This window comes from Atractosteus spatula, chromosome 8 (genome assembly GCF_055471065.1).
Source record: "Atractosteus spatula isolate fAtrSpa1 chromosome 8, fAtrSpa1.hap1, whole genome shotgun sequence".
Taxonomy (NCBI): Eukaryota; Metazoa; Chordata; class Actinopteri; order Semionotiformes; family Lepisosteidae; genus Atractosteus; species Atractosteus spatula.
In genome coordinates, this window is record NC_142713.1 from 46,398,342 (window position 1) to 46,425,172 (window position 26,831).

The window sequence follows — 26,831 nt, forward strand, 5'->3', positions numbered from 1 at the left end:
TTACAAAAAACAAACATGATATTTTTTCTCATTCCCACTTGGCAGTGGCGGGTATTTAGTTAGAAACTCAGTACAATACAGTAAAGATAAGATGTTATGAACAGATCTCGTGTTTCGAAAACGCTAGTAAGTGAGAAATGTTGCATACCCAAGAAATTGTTTTGCCTAAACTACCAGAACTCATATGTGAGAATGCTGTTTATGGAGTACAGTTCAGCATTCAATTCCATCATACCCAGCCAACTGGTGACAAAGCTCAGGGGATTAGGACTGTGCAACTCTGTCTGCAACTGGCTGCTAGACCTCCTAATCGAGAGACCATAGGTGGTGCAGATAGGTAATAAAACATCAACACCACTCACCCTGAGCACTGGCACCCCAAAAGACTGCTGTCTGAGTCCAAGGTTGTACTCCCTATTCACTCATGACTGCACAGCAAGACACAGAAACAACCACATCATTAAATTTGCAGATGACACCACTATAATAGTCCTGATCAGCGATTATGACGAGTCCACTTACAGGGATGAAGTCATACAGCTGCTGAGGTGGTGTCATAGCAATAACCTGGACGTGAACGTGAGTAAAACAGAAGACCTAATAGTGGACTTTCGGAGACACAGGCCGCACACTCACAGCCCACTCAGTATTGTTGAAACAGTCATCAGCTTTAAGTTTTGGGAATTCACATTTCTAATGAACCAACCGGGACTGTGAACACGGACTCTATGTTGAAGAAGGCTCAGCGGCACCTCTATTTCCTGAGGTGCCTCAAACGATGGGGGATGCCAGTACCTGTGTTGGTGAACTTCTACCGCTGCACCATCGAGAGCGTCAACACCAATGGGATCACCGTGTGGTACGGCAAGACCTCTTCTCGAGAGAGAGAAAGGCACTGCCAAGAACGATGAATGTGGCCCAGAAGATCATCGTCCATGGTCTCACAGAGATTAAACAGCTCTACGATGATCGCTGCCATGGTAGAATTCTGGCCATCACAGAGGACAGTCACCACCCCGGGCATGAGCTCTTCACCCCACTGCCCTCAGGCAAGAGGTACAAGAGCATACGGACACTTACCACTTGATTCCTCAATAGCTTCTACCCACAAGCAGTGAGATCGGCAAACACATTTGGCCATGCCCCTTGGACCACACCTACACCATCTACCTCACTGTAATTTTATTTATTGCACATCTGCAGTTATTGTTTGCATGTCTGCATTGTTTACATTCGAGCTGTTTACTTGTACATTGTCTGTTTGCGTGTATATTGTCTTGATGCACAAAGTCTGCACTTTGTGTTTTACACTTTTTTAACAATCGAGATACTTTCTGTAAGTAAGAATTCTATGTACCAGTTACATATGGCAATAAAGTTCAAGTTCAAGTACATGTCAGTGTAATTGGTTTTGTGGGTTCTATTGCCGACACACATCACTGGGTACAGATTTATAATTGACAGATTTTCAGCCTCCTAGTGGGTTTGACAATACCCTCACACAAATACAGTAATCTTAAGAGCATCACAATCCAACCTAGTTTAATATACTACTGTAGCTGTTTGATTTTTTCTTTGATCCTTTATATTTGCATATTAGCTACTTTGGTATGTGCAATAGCCTCTCTTATTGGATAAACAGTTATAACACAATGATTTATGTTTGTATTCTGCAAGCAAGGCCGTGCTTAAACGAATGCCTTTTTTTGGCATTGATTTCTAGTTTCTCGGTGCGATGATTCAAAAGCCATTGAGATACTGATAGATTCCATACTCGATCAGGAATCTTCGGCCACTAGAGGGAGACAACACACAGCAGTTAATCCATAACATCAGTCTCAAAATTCATTACCGTATCTATTCTATACGAAACACGTATTCACGGACACCTGTAAATGTTTTATGAATTAATAGTTTAATCATTAGCACAGCTAATGTAATTGGAAATTTCCTCTTATAATTTACCCACATTTCTGCAGTCACCACTGTAACAAAACTTCCATAAACTAAGTCTATAGCTTCACCTTTCTGCCAAATGAACTGTTATCAGTGTTGGCACCATTACAATTCAGAAGTGAATATCTGCGCCCACGTATATAATGTTGTTAACGCAATCATTTAGATAAATATCATAGCGGCAGCTGCAAACACATTACAGTTTACTTGCACTAATACTTCTGTTTGAACCATTGGAGGCTAATCATAAGTGTTCTGTTTTAGATCAGATAGGTATTTTTATATAAATATTATTTATAAATGTAACTGTTGTGTAAAGAAAGAGTTCATTATATTAATATGGTAGATACTTTGCATACTGTATGTGTTTGCATGCCATGGCCACCTGGTTGATGTATAATAAGCAATAGACTCGTTTTGCAGGAACTCTAATTTGCATTACGACGAATTGGGTTTAGTAAAATTTGCATGCGTTATAGTCTTCAATAAATTTTATTTGAATATACAGTACTTTAATGGTATAGACAGTGGGTAAATTGAAAACTGTGTACTGTCTAGGGATGAACCCGTAGTTAGTATGCAGCTGTGTACTAAACTAGTGTGCAATTTAAGTGCCAGCTGGAATGAGTTTGGCATCCCATTTTAGTTCCCGGAATACTGAAGCGCAGGATTAATATAATCTAGCCCTCCTGATAAACTAAATATTTAATACCGTAAAATTTAGAAGAAAAGTGAAATCTCTCAAGATGTATGGATAGGTTATATGTAAGTAAATAAACCATAATAATCACTCATCTATATATTTTACATGGGGGGGTAAGTGTATGAAATTCAGGCCAATAAAATATAATATATTAAGCAAAAATCTTAAATTGTCTGACACATTGCTACATGATTTTAATTTTTTAATGTTGTGACAAATGTCATATACTATATTCTAAATAAGCTTTAACTAGTGCATTGTACAATTGTAACATAACATTCTTTGAATATAGTTCTACACCTTTAGGTATATATTAACATTCTTTTGCCCTTTTATTGCTTCTTCATAATGTCTAGAAAATGTAAATGATGTATCAACATAAAAACCGACCATAAATCTTTTTAACTAGTTGCTTCTTCAAAATCAATGTACTGTATATCCCATTATGTACAGTATTTGTAGCCTTTTGCTTCCTGCTGTGATTCTTTGTCTAAATTAAAATTCATCTGCCATATATTTGCCCAGTGTTGAATTCTTTCTAAATCTTTTTTTGTATTGCCATCGTCTTTGGTAATCTTCCCAATTTACAGCAATATTGACTAGTACACTTATTATACCAGTCTAAATTACTGATATACTGTAAATAAGGAAGTGCACTGGTCCTAATGTATCCATTCATCCATTTTCTAAAAGCTTCCTACAATTCAGGGAGGTAGGAATGCCGGATCCTATCCAGGTGAGCAACAGGCGCAAGACAGGATACACCCTAAATGGGATGCCAATCCATTGCATGTCACACACAGACACAAATACACCAGGGTCAATTTTCCCTTTGCACAGTGGTCTCAAAAACCTGTGATACTGATTATCACGTAAAGGAAAAAAATGCATTTGTCTTTTATTTTCAGTGATTCAAAAGGACATAAACTAATCCACTAGGAAAAAAAGTAATTATTTGTAATGTGACTGTTGCTTTTTTTAACCTTAACGAGATGTGTTCATATATTCTGTTTTAGGAACAAGTCAAAGTTTATTCCATACTGAAAAGCGACACAACATTTCGGCTGGGTAGCCTTCTTCAGGTGTAAAGTATAGTAAACCTTTACCTGCTCCTTTGCAGCCTAAGCAGGCTGACGCAACTACAGTACCTACTTGAACTATACTGTTTTAGGTATGTACCTGTATATATATAATATAAAGTTTTCTTTTTTGTGATTCTCTGTATTTTTTTGTGAAAAAATAAAGTTCTTAAAAATTGAAAATCGGCTTAGCATTGCTACCTTGCAGCTCTGGGGCCCTGGGTTCAATTCCTGGGATGCTTTCTGTGTGGAGTTTGTATGTTCTACCCCTGTGCTTCCTACAGATGCTCAGGTTTCCTACTGAAGTCTAGAGACATACTGTACTGGTAGGTTAATTTGCTTCTGGGAAAAATTGGCCCTGGTATGAGTGTGTGTGTTTGTGTCTGTGTGAAGGCCTTCGATGGACTGGGGTCCCATCCAGGTTGTATACTGCCTTGTGCCCAATGCTTGCGGGGTAAGGCTCGCTGTCCCCTGCGGCTTTGTACTGGATAAAGAGGGTAAAGCAGTTAGAAAATGCATGGATGAACCCCTTTATTAAAATTCTGAACTAGAATTTTGTTTGCTAGATGGGAAACTTTGTGACACCATTTATAAAAAAGGCTAACAGAGACTCCTTCTTTCTTATGAAACTCAGCTATTTCGAGGTAGATAGAACTACTTTAACACTTTTCTACAAGTTGTTTATTGAAAGTGTCTTAGCATACTGTCTCACTTGCTGGTTTGGCAACATCAGTACAATTAATTGTAACAGTTTGTGAAAATAAATAAAAACAAGTTGCAAAATACTTGGGGCAAATCAACTTAAATATTCTCTACAAGCAAAAGGTTATAAAGAAGGCCAAGAGCATTATGGAGTGTGTGTCTCACCCCCTTCATTGTGAATTTACACTAATCCCATCTGGAAGATGCCTCTTTGTCCCCAGGTGTAAAAATAACAGATTCAGGAAATCTTTCATCTCTACTGCAATATAATCTAAAACAATGTCAAGTAACTACCTTCTCTCTTATCTCCTGTAACACTGTTTTTCTGTCTTTCTTGTTGGTTATGTTTGTCTTCCTGAATGTTATTGTTGTACTGGACTGTGCCATAAAACAAATTTCCCCCTTGGGATAATACAGCTTGAACTGAATTGAATTTTTAATTGCTTCCCCAAATGTCTAGAAGATGTACAGTAAACGATGTGTCAACAAAAACACAGTCTTTTTCATATGAAGCCTCTCAGTGTTTCTTTTTCTGTATTTATAGTCTTCATTTTTTTTACTTCCTGCATGCAAAATCCCGCACATGTCTGAATTACACTTCATGTGCAAGTGTATATAATTGAAGCTGTAACTGTTTCGTCAGCTGTAGTTGTATATTGTAATTATTTGATCATTAAGACCTTTGATTGTCACAATTCCCTTTCATATTACCAATTTATTTAAAAAAATAATTATTAAGAAAATGTATTTACTTGAGGTTTAGGGTGCAGTTAGTCCTGTGGATAATTCTAGGGTTAGATTTAGGATTAAGACTACAGCTTTGGTTAGGACTCTGATTAAACTGTCTGAAGGCTAGGGTTAGATCTAGTATTAGATTTAAGCTTAGAATTGACACTAAGGTTAGCTCTAAGGATACAGTATAAGGAGACAGCTTTAGGGTTAGGCTAAGTTTATGTTAATGTTAGATCTTCAAACAAAAAAGAGAAAATACATTTGAACTAAATTTAGTGCATCAATTCTAAGCTTAGATGTGTTTTCATCTAGTGTGATATTGTTTGTAAGGTTACTTGTCACGTTTTCTAAAAAAACATTGTGTCAAAGCTAATTAACTGACCTGTTGACAACACTAGTTGTAGATCATGTAAGAAATTAAAAAAGATATTTTAAAAAATAATATTTATGAAAATATACACCAAAAGAATATTTGAAAATCAACCACACTGCTTCCATATATTATCAGACACATTTTATTATATTTTTTGTATTCTGTATAAGCCTATTTGTTTTTGTATTGATATGGAAAAAATAATTAAAATACAATAAAATGTCATTTAAAAACACACATACCAATGACTTAAAAATAGGGATATATTTTACTGTTGGAACAGTAATTTTATCAATTTCTTCCTTTTACACCAAGATGAGAGAGGCTACATAGTTTATTTGCTGGTTGTTGTTTTTTTCTTAATTTGCTGTTCTTTCTCCCCTTTTGTTCTTTTTTTTGCAGATCATTTACAAATAATGATGACGGCTGATAGCCCGAATGCCATAAGAACTAAAAAATTATATGTCTGAATATAACAGAGTCTACAAAAAGACAGCCATTCAGTCAGTGTGCTAGCAGCCTGCTGCTACTCTAATAACTTTATACAGTTACAGTGTACAGTATCTGTCAGCATGGTTCATGTGTGCAGGACATGTAATTGCCATTTTCTAGAATGAAAAAGAGTATAATTATTAAAGATACAGTTTTCGTGGTGAGGTTTAGTGATGATGTTATTTGGAAATGCTGCACATTATTTTTGTAGTGTTTTTTATGTACTGTATTGTAAAGAACTGATTTTGAAAGATGACACAGTGAAGCTTAGACATATTTAATTTTCAATTGAAATAAGTTGACAAAAGGCTCTTAGACACTCAAGAGCCGCTCAGTGTGCAATGTAATCAGCCTTGTGCAGCCATACAGTATATTTCTCTGAAATGCAGAGAGCTCGGATTTCCATGAAAACAATTTTCCAAGAATCCTGAAAAACCTATGAGCGTGGGCCTTACTTGATGCCAATAAATTACTTTTTTATAGCTTTGTAACTCAATAAGAACAACGCTGGCTGCTGTTCAACACATTTTAACAATTCACTGAGAGTATTTGGGGAACATTTAAGTATTCAAGCAAAATGAACCTCAAAGCCTAAACAACACACAAGTTCACATTTGACACTTTGCAAGTGTATTATAAAAATGTTTTTAAAATATCCAGTCCAAGAATTGCCCTAAAAAAATCCAGATTGGGGTAGATTCTGTGTGGAATCTGCATATTCTTCTTTGTGTGGGTTTTTGCCAAAAGCTTTCATCTCTGAATTGTGTTTGTATATCTGTGCGTGTGCCCTCCAATCATCTAGTGTCATGTTTGAGCATATACAATTTTTATTTTTGTCATTGTTTGTGCAGTATATACCTATTTATGTAAGAGATGTTCTGTCCTCCATATTCATAATAGAAGGCTAATCAACCATAATAAAAAAAATACAGTTCAGAATAAACTGGATTTTTTATTTGAGTATCAATCAACAGAGGACCGTTTGAAATTGTGAGAATTACAGGAAGCTTATCCGTCTACTAAGAAGTTTTAAAAAACTAAGGAAGTTCATAGTTACAGAACAAAATACAGAATAGTTGTAGATGAGTTGAAAATTCAGAATAAGAATTTGTGTAAGAATAATAATTCTTACACAAAAGTGCTTATGTTACCAGTGAGATTTCAGGAGAAAGTTGGAGTCTGCTGATGAACTGTGATAGGAACTTGACCAGAAACAGAGAAATCAGAGAGAAACGGAGAATATTACTGACAGGTGAGAGATGGGCATTCCTTCAAAATATTACTGATTTTATAGATGGAAGATTTCATAATAGATTCAACATGTGGTTACATAAACCTCTCATTGGTCTCATAATACCTGAGACACTATGGGATTATTGCTTAGTTACATTATGGAAACGGCAAAAACATGGAATTTTACTAAAACACAGAGGTCAATTGCATTTTCAGTTTAACTGCTAGTATTTTATATGTTCTGTTTTTGCAATTATTCCAGTTACATTTTTTTCATTTTCAATTTAAATATAAACGGTCCAAATTTAAATTCTCTGTAATCAAGTTAGTTATATCAATTAGCTGTTTACACAGTCTGACACGTGGTGGGAATAGTTGAACAGCAATACTTATTGCTTACTGGTGGTGCCAAAGCCTGCAGATGAGAATATCTAGAGTCGCAATGTGTATAGTCTGGAAAGTGAAGAGAAAAGAGAAAAATGTTAATTTCATTATACCGTGCTGTATGGAGTGTGACAAGTCGGTCTTTCAGGAAAGTGTTTATTAGTTAACCTTGCACTAGATGCCAGTATAGCTTTCTATCATTGTAAATAGACACACAGGGTGATAATACAGGTAGGTGATTAATTACACCCAGGTGATTATGGTAAAGGGTTTGGGCTCTCATTCTCACATGATAAGCAATGGTTATGAGTTTGGATATATAAAGCATCTTACAATGTTAGGTGGTGGTTGAAGTTGTTAGTACTTGGCTGTGTATATTTATTGAGGTGCTCTGTAATTAAAGACTCCTATGCAGTACTTCTTACATCCACCTGAATTTTTAATGTTTTCAGACTCCTCAAGTCACTATGCTTAAGTTGGAGTCTGTCACACAGAAATTATTAACTCTTACAAATCCAATGATCTGAAATGGATATTTCCTGGAATTACTCTGCAAACACTTTTAGGTCCAACTACAGATGCTGTCCTGAGTCCTGAGACCACAGAAAACTCAGTGATTTGAAATTGAAATTTCTTTAATAATCTTAAGCACGATTTCTACAAGGTGAAGAGATTCTTGAAGAATTTCTGAAGAACCAATTCATACAAAGTGAATTAAACTAATTATAAAAAGGTGTACAATTGCAATTTTGTACGAAACACATGTAATTAAATTTACCATCCTATGTGTAATATGAGAACAAATATAGATTAAACCTAATTAAGATGACAATGCAATGAATAACTAAAATTAGTAAAACCGAGATCCTGACTCTCTGTGGTCATTAAAAATCCCAGGGTGTTTCTCGAAAAGAGTAGGGGTGTAACCCCGGCATCCTGACCAAATTTCCCATTGGCCCTTATCAATCATGGCCTCCTAATAATCCCCATCTATGAATTGGTTTCATTACTCTGCTCTTCTCCCCACTGATAGCTAATGTGTGCTGAATGTTCTGGTGCACTATGGCTGCCGTCACATCATCCAGGTGGATGCTGCACATTGGTGGTGGTGGAGGGGAGTCCCATTACCTGTAAAGTGTCCAGAAAAGTGCTATATAAGCAATTATTATTATTATTATTATTTCTTGATTAAGAGTAGGGAGTTATCCTTTACCGTGGCCTCCTAATTGTCCCCATGGGTGATTGGCTTGCACTTGCCCTGTGACAGACTGGCACCCCATCCAGGGTGTACCCTGCCTTGCGCTCATTGCTTGTCAGGTAGGCTCCGGCTTCCCGCGACACCGTATGGTATGACATGACATCTCAGTCTCAGACTTGGATCCCATTGAAAACCTGTGGGTTTCAATTGAAGATAGCAGTCCATAAGCTCACACAGAAGGATATCAAGGATTTGGAAAGATTCTGTGTGGAGGAATGATATAACATCCCTCCCAATGTGTTCTCCAATCTCATAAAACATTCTAGAAAAGGCTCTATCCTGTTATCCTTGCAAGGGGAGGGTGCACATAGTACTGAAAAGAGGGACACCAATAATTGAGGCAGTTATTCTTTTTGTAAATAAATTGGTAATTTGAAAAATATAATTTTAGTTGATTGCACTGAATCACTAATAAAGTAAACTATGTTCCACATGTTGAGAGACACAATGGCAGAGCGGCTAGCACTGCTCTCTTGCAGCTCTGGGACCCTGAGTTCAGTTCCTGTGGTGCTCTCTGCATGGGGTTTGCATGTTCTCTTGGAGTTTGTGTGAGCTTACTCCTGACGTCTTCCTCCAAATTTATAAATCTACAGGTTGGTTAATCGTGTTCTGGAAAAATTTAACTCATTATGAATGCTGATGTATTCTTGATTTACAATAATTGTAATCATGTTTTTTTTCCTTATAGGGAAGAAAACATGATATAGTCATTAATCTGAGATAGCTGACAAGTGGACATTTTTGTCAAAATAATAATAATCATTTATTTGGCAAATTCCTTTACCCAGTTGACAAGTGGACATTTTTGTCAAAATAATAATAATCATTTACTGTATTTGGCAAATTTCTTTACCCAAAGTGACTTATATTTGAACTTATTCAGTTGGGCATTTCACTGAAGCGATCTACTGTACTGTAAGTGTACTGAAAGTACCTTTCTCAAGGGTACACCAGCAGTGATCCATCAGGGATTTGAAGCCACAGCCTTGCAGTTATAGTTCCTGAGCTCTGACCACTGCTCCACATTACAAGAAGACTAAACATTCTTGAAAGGCAGGTGGTGCAGCCCACAGATTTAATGGGTGGTAATAATAGATGCCTTGTACAGGCAGTGGTGTTGAATAGCAGTCTGCGCTCTGGACTTGTAAAGAGAAAGGTAAGGGAGTTCCAACCAGCCCACTGCATACTGCTGTTGTACCCCTTGAGTGTAACACCTCAACCATATTGGCTTTGACAAAATTATCATGCGTTTTATACATAAAACATGATAAACCCAAACTAATCTTCATTATTAAATGTGCTGTAAGAACACAGCTCTTTGGATCAAAGTTTTCATGTATTCTAGTTTCATGCGACGTTGTGGTTCACCATGGTTTGAGCATAAAATTAAATCAAAATTTCAATCCACCTGCCAGGTGCACATTACAGACCCAGTACTTGATGCTGGCGTTCCTTTGGGTAAAAAGGTTTGGTATAATCTGGGTCCAGAGTTAAGGATTCTTGATTTTGACTGGTACAGTGTATTGGTTTAGCTACAGTAGGTTTGAATTAGACTTTGCTTAGTACCAAGAAAACAATTAATTTCCACCTACGTCCTTGGATTCATCTTTCACAGCACATACTGAAGTACATCAGCAAGTTGTCAAAAACCTCCAGAATTTTAAATACTTTCAAAGACTAAAGACATTCGGTCTTTGAAGATGTCTGTATTTAATTTGGCTCCTAATCTCAAATAAAGGAAAAGATAAAATAAACTATAATTCTTTGTGAAACTGATTTTGTTTTGTTAATAACAGGTGGTTTTGTGGAAAAAAAATCTATAGTTTACAACTACAAATGCATTTTTACATTTTCCCATTTTTCAATGTCTCACAATTTAAATTCTTATTTGTGTTAATAAAACCATCCTAATCGTGATTAGGTAGTATTTGTTAGTTGGTCTTTATGAAATCTGGGATAATTGACCACTCTCCTACTTAAAATTGAGAGAGTCTGTAAAACATTACGGTGATGCATTATGAGTCAACAGAACACAAACAGCAAAATCAGCACATGAGGACCTTTATGTGTTATGTAAAGTACAAGTTACATTTCATTTACACATACTGTAGATGGTATGCATTGTACACACGCATTTGACCTATGTGTATCTACTGTATAAACTGCCTTTTAAAAACTGTGAGGCATGTGAGGCATCGTGCTAATTACTGTACCTACTTTGCAGTGATTAATTAATTACAAAGATATGAGAATTACGTCATTTATTCAGTTTCTTGAAAGATTTCGATGGAATCATCTTCAACAGAATAGCTGTAAATCTTGTTCCAAACATTCATTACCTTGATATAAATAAGGTATTCAGATGGTCAGTCCTCAATCCACTGCTTTTTCGTTTATACTACCGAGAGTGCCCTTGATTTTCGGGCTGTTTGGCCAAACTAGATTGGTATTACACGGATTACAGGATCTCAAGAACACATATTATGTGAAGAATGCATTATAATTTGAAAACCAACAGGATTGTGATCATAGGTTGTCTTCATTGATTTACAACATATGAGTATAATAAATTGTATTTTCATATAAAAAAGACATAATTCACCTATAATTCTGTTTTGCACATCCAACAACCTCGTACTGCTGCGAACCGTGCTCTATCGCGTTTAACGCGTGCATGAGTATTGTATTGTGATAAAATAATTTAGGCCTAACAGTTGCCTAGTTTGTTTTAAGAACAGATCACGATGATATGGGGAAACTTAGTTATAAACTAAAAGCAGCTTACACCGACCACGAAAAGATACAATTTAACCCTGGAATCTGCATTAAATCTGCATTAAATTTTGCTACCACATCAACGCCGAAATCAATTATTGCTTTGCTAAAATAATACCACAACACAACGCCTAGTTCAAGACACAGCTAATCATTATGCACAGTATAATTAAAAGCCCAATCAGCTAACTGATCTGTAGACACCCTATAGTACTCTGTGTTTGCTTGTTTAATGATTGCTCATTTCAAAAAGACAAAAAAAAACTATTTTATTCCCGAAAATGGTGATTAGATTTTTTTTTTGGGGGGGAAGAGGGTGCGAGATCGAAATAGGAACAACAACCTAAAGTTAACACTGGCAAAAATACAACACTTTAAACATTTTTAGTGGGAGTTTTAAAACAGATTAATATTAATGTACTTTTTTCCAAAATGTAATTAAATTGGGTTGTTAAATGCAATGAACTATGAAAACAATCAAATAAATTCGGACTTTGAAGTTTGGTGATGGTGTTTTCTTCGACACAGCTTTAACCGAAATTCGGAAAAACATTATCACCGTAATTAACTCTAGTGCGCAGCATTTTTTATGTAATATTTTTCGCATAAATTAAGGGCCCCAGGATGCTTTTACTCAATGGCACTGCAGCTCATTCCCTAACTGCATTTCAATAAATTCAGATTAAATCGATGCGATAATTGGGTGTTTCATGGAAATTTCAACGCCAAAGCTGAGATAAATTGTGTATTTTCAAAACTAGTTTTCTGTTTCTCTTTCTTATTCCACAGCAGATCTAAACAGATCTAAAATTTTAAATAAAAGAATTAGGCAGTGATATAATAACAAATCTGAGCTTTGGTGCGAAATGGGTTATCGTGATATTAAACTTGAAATACAGATTTATTAATAATCCATACTAGGATCTACAAATTAGTGTTTCGATCGGATAATGTGACAACGTGAAGAATTTCATTTTTCTTGTAATGGAAGTCTGTTAATTTCTTGATAGTACCGGAGCTGTTTTGACTTTCTAAGAACTCACATAAAGTCAGTATACCACAACCTTGAAGTTCTTGTTTTTTCTTTGTTTCATTATGTTGTTAATTTTAAGTGAAATACCGTACAGAAAAATTCAGTTCTTAAGGAAGCGTGGTGTCGCAATTACCAGCATGAAGACGTGTTTTAACTATAACCTGTCCACGGTCTGGTTATTTATTTTACGAGTTTTTTTTTAATTCAAAAGCAGATTTAAAATCGATCGACAGAATAAAAGACAATGATTTCAGATGTGAAGCAACGTTTTAATTACGACAAAAAACGCAAACATAACATGATCTAAGGAGAATTTAAGGTTTGTCAAGTGCCGAAAGTGCATGACACACAGTCCTCTGAAGCCGTATTTAATCTATGGATTGGAATAATATGATCGAACGAATCCAAATTTGAAGAAACCCATTTTAGTATTGGACATTATATAAACACCCATCTAATCAGTTAGTATACAGTAAATATGGGTTAGGATTACAATTGTGATTGTTGCAGTAGCTAGAGAAAGATTAAGAGTTACTTAAGGCTAACCAGAATTTATTACATCTCATTGTAAGTGTCTCTTCATTCTACTTTACTGCCCTACTCTAAAAACCTTGCGGACGGGTGTTATAACTTCGTTTTCGTGCCGTGAAACTGCAACGCTAAGGTGAAATGCTAAATGTACCGTATGTAAAGTGAATTGGCGTGTTTCTTAGGTATTGAAGGAACCGCGACCGAGGTAAGAGCAAATTAATATAATGCTGGTATAATGTGGGCGATTGTAACGTACACACATTTTATGAACAGAAGCACTGATCTCCTGTTCACATTTTTAAAGACATACAAATTTTGCATTCATATTCGCAAACACCGGAAAGCAAAATATTGCCAGTCGGGAAAAAAAGAAGCTGTATAACTATAAAATGCATGAATAATAGTATATTACTTTATTGGGATCTATCTTGTAAGACTTTCGTGTTTCTGTTTACATGAACATAAAATGGAGAACGCCGTGCTGTGATTTATGAAAATATTTAATTGATTATTGCATTGAAACAACGTTTTTTTAAATGCATTGTAATTCACCCTAGCAGACGACCAGTAATGTTTATTTAGTTAAAGATATAGCACACATATTTTATGTAACAGGACAAAATGCGATGTGATACATTTTTGTAGGAATGTTGAACCCATTGCAAGTCATGACAGACAACGCAACACGGTGGAAGAACGTTTTTTTTCCTTCCCAAGAAAACACATTTTGGAGCCACCTTAAGAAAATTGGGTTCGCTGGTGCGGTCACGTGACACGATTCCTGGAAAGTTCCTGGAAATCGGCCTTTTGTGTTTAGCAGCTGGCAGTCTTTCTTACGGACTGGGTCAAACAACAACAACAAAAATACAAATGCAAAGAGAAACACTTGCGAAGTCGCAGAAGATGTCCGCATCCTTACCGTTTTTCTGTAAATGCGCGCCATGCTAAAACGAGATATGCGGTATCTCGTCGCTCGTCCTCGTGCTTGTAGTGCACAGTTCAGGCAGCACCAAATGTAAATCCAGTGAGGTTGAGGGAAAACGTTCTCAGTTCATATTTACCTAAGGCTTGACATTTGGTGCCTGGCGGATATAACTGTAAGGATGATACGTTGAATGCTTCCATTTATACGGGTAATGGAGCATTAGAAGATTTTTAACGCCTTTGCTCAGGGGAACTCTTTCAAGTGGCTTCTCGCGCTGTACGCGTGGATGTGATAACGTCTTGCACATTTTTACCCCACTGTCAATCAGATGAAGTCCGTGAAACACAAAATCTGGTGCAACAACTAATGTTTTTTTTTAAATTAGAGCCCGCTCCTTCCGTGCTGACAGGTAAGATTGTTTTCGTTCTAACTACACAGCACTGAGCTGTACTAAAAACGTCGTTTCTTTTTTTTTCATTCGTTTTATTTATTCAAAGGAATCTTCTGTATTCATATGATGGCTGCATCACGTTTAAACACCATCTCGTCCAAGATAAGGAAACGAAGTGTGTTACTGTCATTGCTTCATTTGTTTCATTTTTTTAAATTAAAGTTGAAGTTATGTATAGACTAGTAACGCAATTTATCAGGATCCTATCATTTCTATGTTAAGAACAGAACTTGACTCCGAAGTATTTTTTTTTCAAAAAATTAAAAAAATAGTTAACTTGTAAATTTATTGAATTTAAAAATGGAGTGAACATTACATTTCTCCTTTACGCCAAACAGGTAAATTAGGACTTGGTGCGTTTAATAGAGAGCCCTGTGCTTGGTGTTGTTTGTTTAAAAATGTCCAGTATTATGCAATAGTCGGATAGTGAAAAAATGTTGTAGCAGAAATGCAGAATACACGTTTTCCTCTCACCTTTCGCTTGCGATGCTCATGAACCATGCGATTGTGTCTTCAACATTTATAAATAAAAGTTAAGTGTCTTGCCTGTAATCTCAAAATATCACGGCGATGTAACAATATGTAACTGAATTTACAGTACACAACTACAGTGTATAAAGTAACTGTATCCAAAACTACCCTAGTACAGTAGTGCATTATAAAATAACTCTTAACCCTTTTTTGTTTTAGGTGGAAGAACATAGATTTTTGCCGATACTAAAAGATATGGAGGTTTAGCCAACCCATTTTTATTTTATTTTATTTTTTGAAGGAATACACTTAAAAGGTAAAGACATTGCTGGAGGCGCGAAGGTGGATTTCAGGGTGTTCTCCAATGACCTGCCATTCATCCGACTCCACCGAAACCATAGAGAATGAAAGGAGGTCGGAAACCGAGTCCAGAGTTGTAGATTCCGATCAGAACCGCATTGCAGCAGCCATGAGAGATCTTAAGAAGACAGGTACGATGACCACAGTTTGCGTTATAATAACATATTTCATCAGCAGCACAACTCAGGGTCACAGCCCCTTTCAGGACACTGAGTGCTCTTAGGGAAACGTTTTTAGAGTAATACGCTATTTTTTCTGTCTCTTAAAATGTCATTTCATATTTCTCTGTCCGTGTAAGTTAGATTTATGAGAAGAGAGGCAGTGTTATGCCAGGTAGTTATCGTGGGACTGTTTCCCTTTCTTATTTTGAAAAAGCAGTTTGTACTAAAGTTTTTCAGGTTGACCAAGAATTTAAAGTGTTAATATTTTTAAATTAATAATAGCTCCGTTTTTTTTCTCCATGCAAGCTGTTTTTTGTGACACATGCAAATCATAAACAGGGAAAGTTCTATACATCTCAGATTACATAGTACCATGGCTATTCAAAATGTGATTTTGTGGTGCAATTGTAGATGTGCTTTTGTGTTTTAATGCACACAAATAAGCCTCTTGTGTTTAAGACACAAGCATTATTTGCCCTTTGTGATTTACCAAGGATTTTAAAAGTATTTTGTCATCACATGCTTTCTTGCTGATATCTTTCCTTAGCCTAAAGTAAAATAAAATCTGTAAATTATTGTATTACATTTTTATGTAGCCCAGGGGTGATCTAACCTGTAACTGGTGAGCCACATTTTGCACGGTTTATTGGCCTCTATAAATATCAGTAACTAAATTCCTGGAATAAAATGAGATTTGGAGAAGCCAAAACCATAGTGGAGTCAGTTTATTCAGAACAGTGTTACGTCAGGGTTCCAGAAGATTCAATGGCTATCCAGGACAAGAACTGGCACTCCTTAAGTGAGCCTGTTTTATTATTTTTCAAATTTAATTATTGTTCAAAGAAAGCATGAATCATTCAAAGAAGATACATGGGAGCTACATGTTGGAATTCATACATAATAATTCAATATAAATGAGTCTATTGCAGAGTAAATTACCGTTCTTCAGAAGTGCAAAGCAGTTTGAGTTTGGGAATAATTTTAGGTCAGTTTCTCCATGTTTCACACAGCCATGTTGCTACCATTTTAGTTTGTACTGTTCTTGAATATACCCATTTACATTTAGAAGAGTTTCTTAACTCTTAGTTTTATGGGGTAGCCTGCTTACAACATGTATAATTTAGGCCATTTTAATGTGGGTCCAGATTTCCACATTTCCAGCATACAGTTTGAAGAGCGTTTATTTCATGTGATTGCTAGCGCGTGCATGGCTATTCACAACAGATCAAAAACAAAAAGGGTCATATGGCTGTAGAATAAAATCCGCCCGAGTCCGTTGTGCAATAATTTTGCTTGGAAATTTAAAATGGTCAAAAGTGCTGAAAACCCACATAAATAAAATGTTCCACAGGAGCAGTGTAGATTAAAAATTAGGAATGGAAAAACCCTCCGTGTGTCATAAGAAGACTTTCTGGTACCACTTTTAAGTCAACACCACTCAAAATACAATTTGATTTCCCTAAGTGTCACCTTTAGCTGAAGACTAAATCTAGATCTGTACTTCTCTCAGTTCTCTCTATTCTCAAATGCAGAAGTCAAAAAGGCACCAAAGCTCTCTGCAGAGTATTATTTTTTTAAAGTGGTAGGATGCCACACATGTGTTCATCAGGGGAGACCAGCGGTCAAACAAATAAATGTAAAGATATCCTTTGAAGAGCCTTTGGGTACTTAGGAAGAAATTATAGTACCCGAGGGAAACCAACACAAACACCAAAATCCAGGATCTAAACCAGAACTTTGGAGCTATGAGGTGGCTCGGTTGACTGCCATGTCATCATTCCACTGCTGCTCAGTGGAGACGGCGCTAGCTCCAGATCACTAAGTTGATTTTCCCAGTTGGCCCTCGCACCATCTTCTTCTCTAGTCAGTGGGTAGCTCTCACCTGGTTCCAGAATGATGTTGTCAAATAAATGTGCCCTCTTCAAGATCATCCTGGATAATTCACTTGGGGTTGAAATTAGGTGTGCTCACAGGCACAATAATCCAGACACGAATCTAGTCAGGTGACCAATCACAGAGCAAGGGCTCAACAAAGTGTGGTTTAGTAAGGAAATGCAACAGTTTTGACCAACAACAAACAGATAAATGAGTAATAAGATATCATCTTTCTATTAGAACTGCAAAACAGCCTGAAATTAAGAATTTAAGATCACTGCCACAACCTATGGTGCTTCTTATCTATTTAATTACACCACAAGTGTTTCTTTTAGAGACCAGAGTTCAAAATACTGCTTCTTTGTGCAGACTGTACAGTCATCTAGAAATAGAGCAAACCTCCATTAATGTTTTGGCTATTAGGGACACAAACACTCACTGTTTGCAGCAGAGTCTGTTTGTGCTTAAGCAGGATTTCTGATGGTCCGTACTAAAGTCTGCTGCAATTTCCCATTGCTGTAAGCTCCACATATCATTTGTGTGCTACTGGAGTTGGAACTTCTATCATGCTAGGTATTTTCTGCTGTATCTTCAGATCAGTATTCTGTTGCAACCATTGTTTCACTACAAGATAGGTTAAGTACATGAGAACACCCAATGATCATTGTGCCCATCTAGCACATGTGGTAGTTAGTAGCTAATTTTTCTGAGGATCTCTTCAAGAAATGTATTAAAAAAAATCAAGGTTTTGGCTTTAACAACATGGATAGGTTGCTTGTTCCATACTCTTGCAACCCTTTGTGTAAAGAAGTGCCACCTTATTTCAAATTTAAAGGCACTTCCACAAAGATTCTACTTGTGTTCATGATGCTCTTTTGATTCTGTAATACAGCAAGCATATGCTGATCTAATAGAATGAACTAATGCTTTTCACAAAGTATTGTGTTTTCCACTTATTAGATTATGTGTGTCTTGGCCGATTTAATACAACAATGCATAACAAGCAGTTACAGTGTAGCTTAGCTTTTACAGGTCCATGAAAGGACTTAGTTCAGTCTCCTCGATTGTACATTTTTTTTCATTCCAAGGTACTTAAACAGAGACTAATGTAAGTGTACTGTACATGATCTTGGAATTAATGCCTTTCATGTCACTGATTTGCTACTACTGACATAAATACTATACTAACAATGTGGCAACAGGGCCTTTGGGATATTCAGCTAGCATCTTTCAGTCAATGTCTTCATTGTAAAAGTAACTAAACTCTTTTATGCTGTATTTTTTTCTTAAATGAGATGTGATCACTGACCTTTTCAACTTAAAGTGTTAGTCTAGAAAGGAATAATGCTATTTTAGGAATGCTTTTGGGTGTTTTTGCAGCACTGAAACATTATTTAAGGTCTTAGTAAGGGAAATAAGGACTTGCTTTTTTATATTGATAATATAATTGTTATTTTACTTGAATCACTTATCCAATGCATTTGTTTTGTTTTGACTAGGGTGGTACTGGGGTAGTTTAACTGCCAGTGAAGCTAAAGAAATACTCCAGGACACACCGGAGGGCACCTTCCTGGTCAGGGATAGCTCACAAAGGGACTACCTGTTTACCATCTCTGCCAAAACCTCCGTGGGGCCAACCAACTTGCGCATAGAATACAAAGATGGCAAATTTAAATTGGACTCAGTGGTGCTCATCAAACCCAAACTGAAGCAGTTTGACAGCGTAGTTCATCTTGTAGAACACTATGTGTTTCTGTCAAGGACTTTGAAAGGCTCAGAGTCTGTAAACCCACCCAATGGCACAGTCCAGCTGCTTTTGACCAAGCCAGTTTATACTTCAATACCATCTCTGCAGCATCTCTGTAGGATCTCCATCAATAAAGCAACCAAAAGGATTCAGGAACTGCCTCTGCCTAACAGGCTGAAAGATTATTTAACAGACTACATTTACCACGTTTGATAAAGGTGTTTTTTGTAATGGTGTACATGCATTCAAACTATGATATTTTTTTTCTTCACTGTTGCCAAATAAGGGTTTAAAAAGTGTTTAAATTCATGAAGATTTTGGAGTGGCATGAATGCAGATTATCTACAAGCAATATTCAAAATCACAGAAGTACATTTGTAAGTGTTATTTTTATTTTGTATCTTTTTTATCTGAAATGAAGATCTGACATTTCATTGACAGGCTTAAGGGATATTTTCTGTCTTTGACACAATCTTGTTACTTTTGTTTTGTGCCACAAATTGAGTTAATACTGTCGCAAGCAATAAAAGCTTTTGGCAAAGCAATAGCTCCATTATTTAGGTGAAGTCTCTGGGACTGCTATACAAATGTGACATTTTCTGTTGACTGAGACTTTGGTGCCCTTACTTAACATATATGTGATCATTTTTATGAACTCAGCTGTGGGCATTGTGCTTTTACAAGTCCTTATATTTTTAACACTTGAAAATAAATGCTTTTTCTTTGTCGTTCCACTTGGTGGAAGAAATGAAAAAAAAAAGACTAGTTTTTATCCCAACGTTTTGAAAAGGTTGTCCAGGTGTACATTTTACATTTTACCTGAATCTTTTATAATCAGTTATCAATGTATTTAGCTAATTTAGATTGCTTCAATGTATGGAACAGATCCTCTGTCTAAATCAAAGAAGAAAAATTACAATAGAGAATGAGTCAAATTGAAGCAGGATGTTTCACCACTTGAAACCAGTCTGCATCCACCATCCTTCTTCATGTTTATGTTTCTTAGAGCGGGTATTTCTAAACCAGTTCTTGGAGAGACTCACTGCTGCAAGTTTTATAGGTAACTATTAAAACATCAGGTTCTGAAGACTTGGAACAATTTAATTCAGATCAGTTCCAGGTGATGTGTTAAATAATCTCTAAATCATTTGGAACACAAATTTAGCCCACAAGGAACAGAGTTCCAGAGCTGAGCCTATTTAAGCAATAATTAATAAGTGTTCCCAGTCTTTAGAAACAGGAAATTTGAGGCAATGTGATCTTTAAGATTTATTGGATTGGGGTTCACCATGACTAAACAGGGGTGTCTATTTTAAAATATAACTACAATGTTTAACAATTTAATGCCCATTTCATTCTATGATCTTGTGAAATAATGCCAGATAGTGAAACCTTACAGGTGATGTTTGTTTTCTGGATTCTAGTTACATTGTGTTTTCGAAGAGTAAAATTCAAATAAGATGAGAAATTTGATGTTAAAATGGAAACTGGAACCATTCTGTACTGAAACTGAGTAAGGCATTTATTTAGGGGTCACAGGTTCATTGGAGTTTCTGCATTATTTCTCATTGATATTTGTACTGTAGTTACTGTTTGCTTTTTGGACTGTTGATTGATGAGATGTATAATTATGTCCAGGCTTGCTCATTTTCCACATCTATTTTTCAGGAGTACAGAAATTACAACAAATTCACCTTCTAAAGTGCATTGCAGTATCTGAGTCGTATTAATTGCATTATCCTGGTCAGAGAGTGAGGATCTAATTTATTGTATTTGACCTCATTGCTTTCAGGTCATCAAATCTCTATATTTTATGTTAAATACAGTATCTGTATTCCTAAAAGTAGACTAGTTTTGCATCACTTTATGCAATCATATCATAACTGAAATTTATTTTTGTAGTCTATCCTGTATGCTCTGATACATTAGTATGAAAAGAAAATTATTAAATCCAATACTGTATTCTGAAATTGTTTTAATTTATTGTCTAGGCTATTAGCTTTCAAAAGGTGCCAAACAAATTGCAATTTGCTCAGGTGTGTTGAATAGTTAAAAGATTACATTTACCGGAACGTATTTGGATACAAAAAAATAATCTTATATGCTCTTATTTTCTGCACATCTAAATGATCAATTTTGAAATCAGGCAAGTCTAAATTAGGACACTTCTTTTATGGCAGAGAAAAGCTTTTGTATTCATGTGATTTATTTTTATTTCCTTTACTTCCATCCTGTAATGCAGAGTAGGAGACAAGTACAGTATATGCTTTAAATTCAATACAAGACAGGATGTTATTTTAAATTAAACAAAACAGCATTAACATTAAAGTTGAAAAAGAATGATTGGAATTTGGCAAATTAATTAAGCTCGTAAAGGTAGTGCTCTTCAAAGAAAGTTGTGCCTGGAAGTATTCACACAATCTTTTCTAAAACATAAAATGCAGGAATAGATGAGTTATTGTAAAGAAATAGTATTGTATATAAACATAATTGGAAACAGCCTAAGACGAGAAAGCAGCTAAGATACTGGTTTATCTTCAGGATCAATAAAAGTAAAATATCTTTAGTTTATTAAAGTTATTGTCATAATCTGCCTGAAATAAAAAATATTTATTGAAATTCCATGAAATACTTAAGATATTAAGCAATCCGTACTCTACCTAGGATAAAACAATGAAACAATTTAATTAAAATTAAAAAATTAAAATTTTTGGGAAAAATTAAAATAATGAAAACCAGTTTACTGCAGTCAGATGATTCTTGTGTAGTGTGGATTGTGGATTGTGCTGATGAAAAAAATTCCCTTCACCTGTTAAAGGTTCTCAGAATTGCCCTTGGTATTTTGTGTTTTAGAATTTGAAGTCCAACTATAATAGGTCTCTAGAAATACCTACAGTACCTAACGATAACTAGATTTACAGTGATGCAATAAACTATATTTTTGGCATAACATGCCTAAATTATTTAAATTGTGTTGCACCACATGTATTTAGCTGCCAGGTTTAATAAATATGACAGATTACAGATTTAAAATTAACATTAATTTTAAAGTTATGCTGAATTTTATGATTTTATTTGAAATTGAAAAGAACACATTGATCCCTCACTGTTCCTGTTTAAGCCATTTTAATACAGTTGTTGAAAGATCTTAGAGCAAAATGTTATTTATTTGTCAGTTCTCTTGTTATTTTATGATACTTATTCATATTTCTATTTGGTGTTCTGCAAAACCTGTATGTTAATGGGCAGACAGACTTTCAACCAAAGGAATTTGTGTGGATCAGTATTATGTACTACGATTTGTGTGCTAAAAATAAACCAAAGCAACCTCAGTGATCTCATAGCTATCGCAGATCAGTGTGAAATATAGTCTGTTTGTTAGGCATATTTTACATGCACCAAAAAAAAACTGTGGATTCCAGTGCTCACAGTTGTGTTCTGTGACATGATCATGTTTAGTCATGTTCTGAGGTCAATAGTGTAGCTAAGAACCCCAATTGGGTTACTGAGCAAGACAAAATATTTCTTTGGATGTGGTACACAATACTGTATCATATTTAGGATAATAATTATTACAAAAACAGAGAAACTCTCAATTCCTAATTTATTTTCTGGTATAAACCAAACAGTATAGTTAAAGTCAGATTGATAATCTGTCCTGTTGACTTGATCCTAATTATATTACTGCCCATTTTGATATTTCTTAAGGCTTTATTTTTACATGAAATAAAAATTAGTGGATGTGCCTAAAGTGTGCATACTATGATATTTTTTACATTACACAAAATATTTCCCAAAATATGACGATGTATTCAACTAAATTAGTAAATTTGAAGCAGAACAGATACTTCAAGTATGTGCATAACTTTACACAATTAATATCCAAAATTATGCAAAATATCACAAATTCTCAAAAATCAAACTACTCACACATAACTACCTTATTTTCAAAAACAATTCCTAAAATTTGCTTTTTTTTACATTCAATAATAATATTAATAATGGAAAAAATATATATACTGCTGTAAAAATAAAACAAAACAAACACCACATTTTACAGCTATTCATTCTTTAAATGACTTGTACGCTTTTATTTTAAGAAGATAAGTAATTTTAAATTGGGGAAAAAAGCCTTTTTTGGTCAGATAAATTAGTGAGCTAAGTGGAAAATCGACATAAATGTTTGAAGAACTAGATCAGTATGTGTACAGAAAAAAAACATCTCGTGCTGATTTTTAAAGTAGTTTGAGTTAAGAATAAAGCAAACTGTAAATTAATTGTATGTACATTGCATGATATAAATACTGCTTCTTAGGTCATAGAGCTGTAGAAAATCACAGAAAATCACTGGCTTTTAGGATTAGGGCCAAATATACTATCTGTCTAAAATCCTTCCATACTCTTTTTGCACATTTTATTAAATCCTTACAAGTCACACAGTTCTATTGTCCTTTGTATTCTCTTTCAGTTGATTATCATTAGGGAAATCATATTTCTTTAATTAAACCCCCAGTCTTCCGTGGACATGAGAAATGTTTTATTGAAATCTAAATTAGGTTAAGTAAAAAAAATGGAAACATCACGTCCCCTACAAGTTGTTTTCTGTATTTCAGACAGGTTTTCTTTAGGAATTGTTGAGCTTTTTTCTGTTACTTATTTTCATTTCCAAGAACAATATTAAAGGTATTCTTTGCTATTTGGTTTACAAATACAGTATGCTCAAACCACTCCCTTCCTGAAAATTTTGGGTGGTGTATTATTTGTGTGCCAAACCTGACTTGAAATGGTCATTGTTTTTTTTTTCATTTAAAAATGCAAACATGGTGAAAAGCATACTTGAAAGCTTCAAAAGTAAATCCGGGTTAGAAAAGGACATCCATTACATGCCTGCCGTATTGAGTTTGGCATTTTTTCATTCTTTGCTTGTGAAAATAAACTGATACATCTCAAATGATTTGTTTGCAGACTAAATTAATTTCTGAGATACCAATAGCACAACTTTCAATGTACTTTCATTTTTTTGTGTACGAGTGTTCGGTGTTCATTTTTTTTTGCTACTATTGCATTAATAAAAATGTTGTTCAATTCTTATTTTTAATCTTTTGCATATTTTCAGAAAACACATCAAATATTTCCTTCTTAACTTGGTTTTCTTTCTTGGGATTGTCATAATGCCTCGATGCCTTTTTTCAAAGACATGCCTTTGTTGAGAATCTTAGATTCTGTTCACATATACAAAAAATAAATCCAAGACGATATGTTTTATACAGTGTATACAATACAGAATGAACTGTCAGAATAAACCTTAAAACATTTTTTTCCTTTGTTGCTAATTCAATAAAGGTAATTTGATTATATAAAGCTACTCCCAGAAGCAGCAAATATTTTGTTATGCAAGAAGTCAAGAAGAGTTTATTTTAGTCTCAGTCAGATGCTGCTTTTCATGATTTGTGAAATGCAGTTAGTAACAAAGTTTTTTTTTCTGTGATACAATCTGACACACACTCCACCACAATCCTGACTTTGCCAGAATGCCACCATATTTCTTTGCATTTTTAGTGAGTTGTCCTGTTCTTTTTGACCCCCTCCAAAATCCCAGTTCTCATGTGTTGGTCCCTTCTCAGAAAAGAGTGGATGGTCTTCTTCCTTCTTCTGGTCTGTCCTTAGCTCTACTCATACACATAGACATCACACTCTCTAGGTCTTCTTGGTAGTTCTTCGCTCTCTGCCTTCATTTCATCTCCAGGCACTGGAGTATTCAACCCAATTAACTCCTTGTTAACCAATTCTAAATCTTCACTTCACTCTCTAATTTAAGACAATCAGGCACTGGAGAATTCAGCCTGATTAACACCTTGTTAACCAATTCTCAATCTTCACTTCACTCTTCAATTTAACACCACCAGGCACTCGAGTATCAAACTTCATTAACTCTTTATCGCCTGGTTCTCAGTCTTCACTATTCACTTGAACACAATCAGGCACTTGTGTATTTAGGAACAAGTAATATGTTTATTCCATGCTGAAAAGGATTCCTTGTCTTTTCAGCATGGAATAAACCTATTACACGTTCCTTTGCAGCCTACGCACGCTGACGCAGCTACCTACCTGAACTACTTGAGTATTTAGCTTGATTAATTCTGAGTCGTCCAATTCTCCGTCTTCGCTTCACTTATCTTCACGTTACTCAACTCAGCTCTTTACTCTTGCCCCTCTTGGGTACTGATCACCAAGCTTGCCAGCTGATCCTGTTTGGCCAGGGATGCATCTCTACAACACTGGCATCCCTGATACAGAAGTAACCAATTTCACCGTTCTCATTGGGTATTGAAAACTTAGAAGGGATCCTCTTCCAAAGACTGAGGGGAAACTGCAACATTCTAGAGGTTCTTTAATTTGGAAAAAGCTTAGTACTTCAAGACACATTTTCATAAAGACAGCGTGTTCAAATTTTTTTATAATGGGACGTTCAGTGTAAGAAGCAGCATTCTTACCATATAATAGCTTACATACAGAAAGTCAAGTGAAATTGTAATATTTTTTTCTTTCATTTATTGTTGGTTGTTGTTCAGGTAATTACATGTTTTTTACATATTTATTGAACCTGGTATTTATGTACAGTATGTACAGTATTTATGTACTATGTACAGTATTTACACTTACCGAGATACTGTATGGAAGGTCACATAAATAAGGCATCAGGGTTTTCTCAAGACATTCACCTGCTTTAAAAAAATAATTCACAAAATATGTGTAATGCATTCCAGTCAAGTTGAGCTCTTCAACCTTTTACCTCCTCCATCAACTATTAAGGCCTCTTAAGGGTGAATGCATGGTCATTAATAGATATACACTCCCAATTTTGAAACCAATTTATAAAGAATTTTGTTGTAAACCTTGTTAGTGGTTTGCATGAGTTTGTAGAACCTCAGAAACCTCCAGGAGCAGATATTGAGTGGACATATTTTAATCATCTAAAAGACCTGTCAGGTCAGGTCTTTATATATTTTAGAATCAAAATTGCAGTCCTTGATTGTATCACACCCGTCCGTGCAGGAGCGTTGGGGAGTGGGCTAGTTCCACTGCAGCAGCCAGACTTGCCTCTTCCCCCTGCCACTCAGGCCGGGTGCCATGGAAACGCATTCAGACAGGAAGCTTGCTTCACCTGTGGGTAATCACATCTCCTCCCCTGTCTCCTGGTTACTTAACTGGATTTCATCGTTGGACCTGGGATTTGGGATTTTTCTCTGTGCCTCAGCTGTGTCACTCCAGTTTAGAACAGTACTTGTTTTCCCGACTATGATTCTGGACTGCTTTGCCTGTTTGCTACACTGCCTGCTGCTCCATGGACACCTGTTTAGAGTTCCACCTTAAGCAGCGTTGGTTACACTATAATGTGGTTTGTGGTTTAGGTTGGGAATGTAGGAAGGCATCTGAACAGATCAATTATCAAAGCTAGATTTATGTCTTGTAAAATCTGAGAACTAAAAACTTCAGTCATTTGGCTTAAAATGGTGAATCCTATTTTAATTTTATGAAAGGACAACTTTGAGGGATACTTAATGAAGCTCAAAAAACATCTTATCCTAC

General features: G+C 35.5%; 1 protein-coding gene and 1 long non-coding RNA gene across 3 annotated transcripts; one reads left to right on the forward strand and one right to left on the reverse strand.

The window, feature by feature from the left end:
- Nucleotides 1-6,969: 6,969 nt before the first annotated feature.
- LOC148829698 (uncharacterized) lies at nucleotides 6,970-14,247 on the reverse strand. The gene is made up of 3 exons (XR_016091488.1): nucleotides 14,171-14,247; nucleotides 8,868-9,046; nucleotides 6,970-7,723 (listed from the first exon to the last, which is right to left on the reverse strand). It is a non-coding gene; the product is annotated as an uncharacterized LOC148829698 (long non-coding RNA).
- Nucleotides 13,394-24,327, forward strand: socs2 (suppressor of cytokine signaling 2). 2 transcript variants are annotated; one of them, XM_088923880.1, is made up of 3 exons: nucleotides 13,394-13,456; nucleotides 15,400-15,589; nucleotides 18,994-24,327. In XM_088923880.1, exons 2-3 carry the CDS (start codon nucleotides 15,463-15,465, stop codon nucleotides 19,452-19,454), a joined length of 588 nt encoding a protein of 195 aa, XP_088780006.1. In that variant the 5' UTR covers nucleotides 13,394-13,456; nucleotides 15,400-15,462; the 3' UTR covers nucleotides 19,455-24,327. The 2 variants fall into 2 exon arrangements, with proteins under 2 accessions (XP_088780006.1, XP_088780005.1); XM_088923879.1 differs by lacking the exon at nucleotides 13,394-13,456 and adding an exon at nucleotides 14,046-14,585.
- The last annotated feature ends 2,504 nt before the right edge of the window (nucleotides 24,328-26,831 follow it).

Coding starts and splice junctions, on each gene's coding strand:
- socs2 (XM_088923880.1), top strand. CDS start 15,463: ATGACCTGCCATTCATCCGACTCCACCGAAACCATAGAGAATGAAAGG. Junction 15,590..18,993: donor GAGAGATCTTAAGAAGACAG/GTACGATGACCA, acceptor TGTTTTGACTAG/GGTGGTACTGGGGTAGTTTA.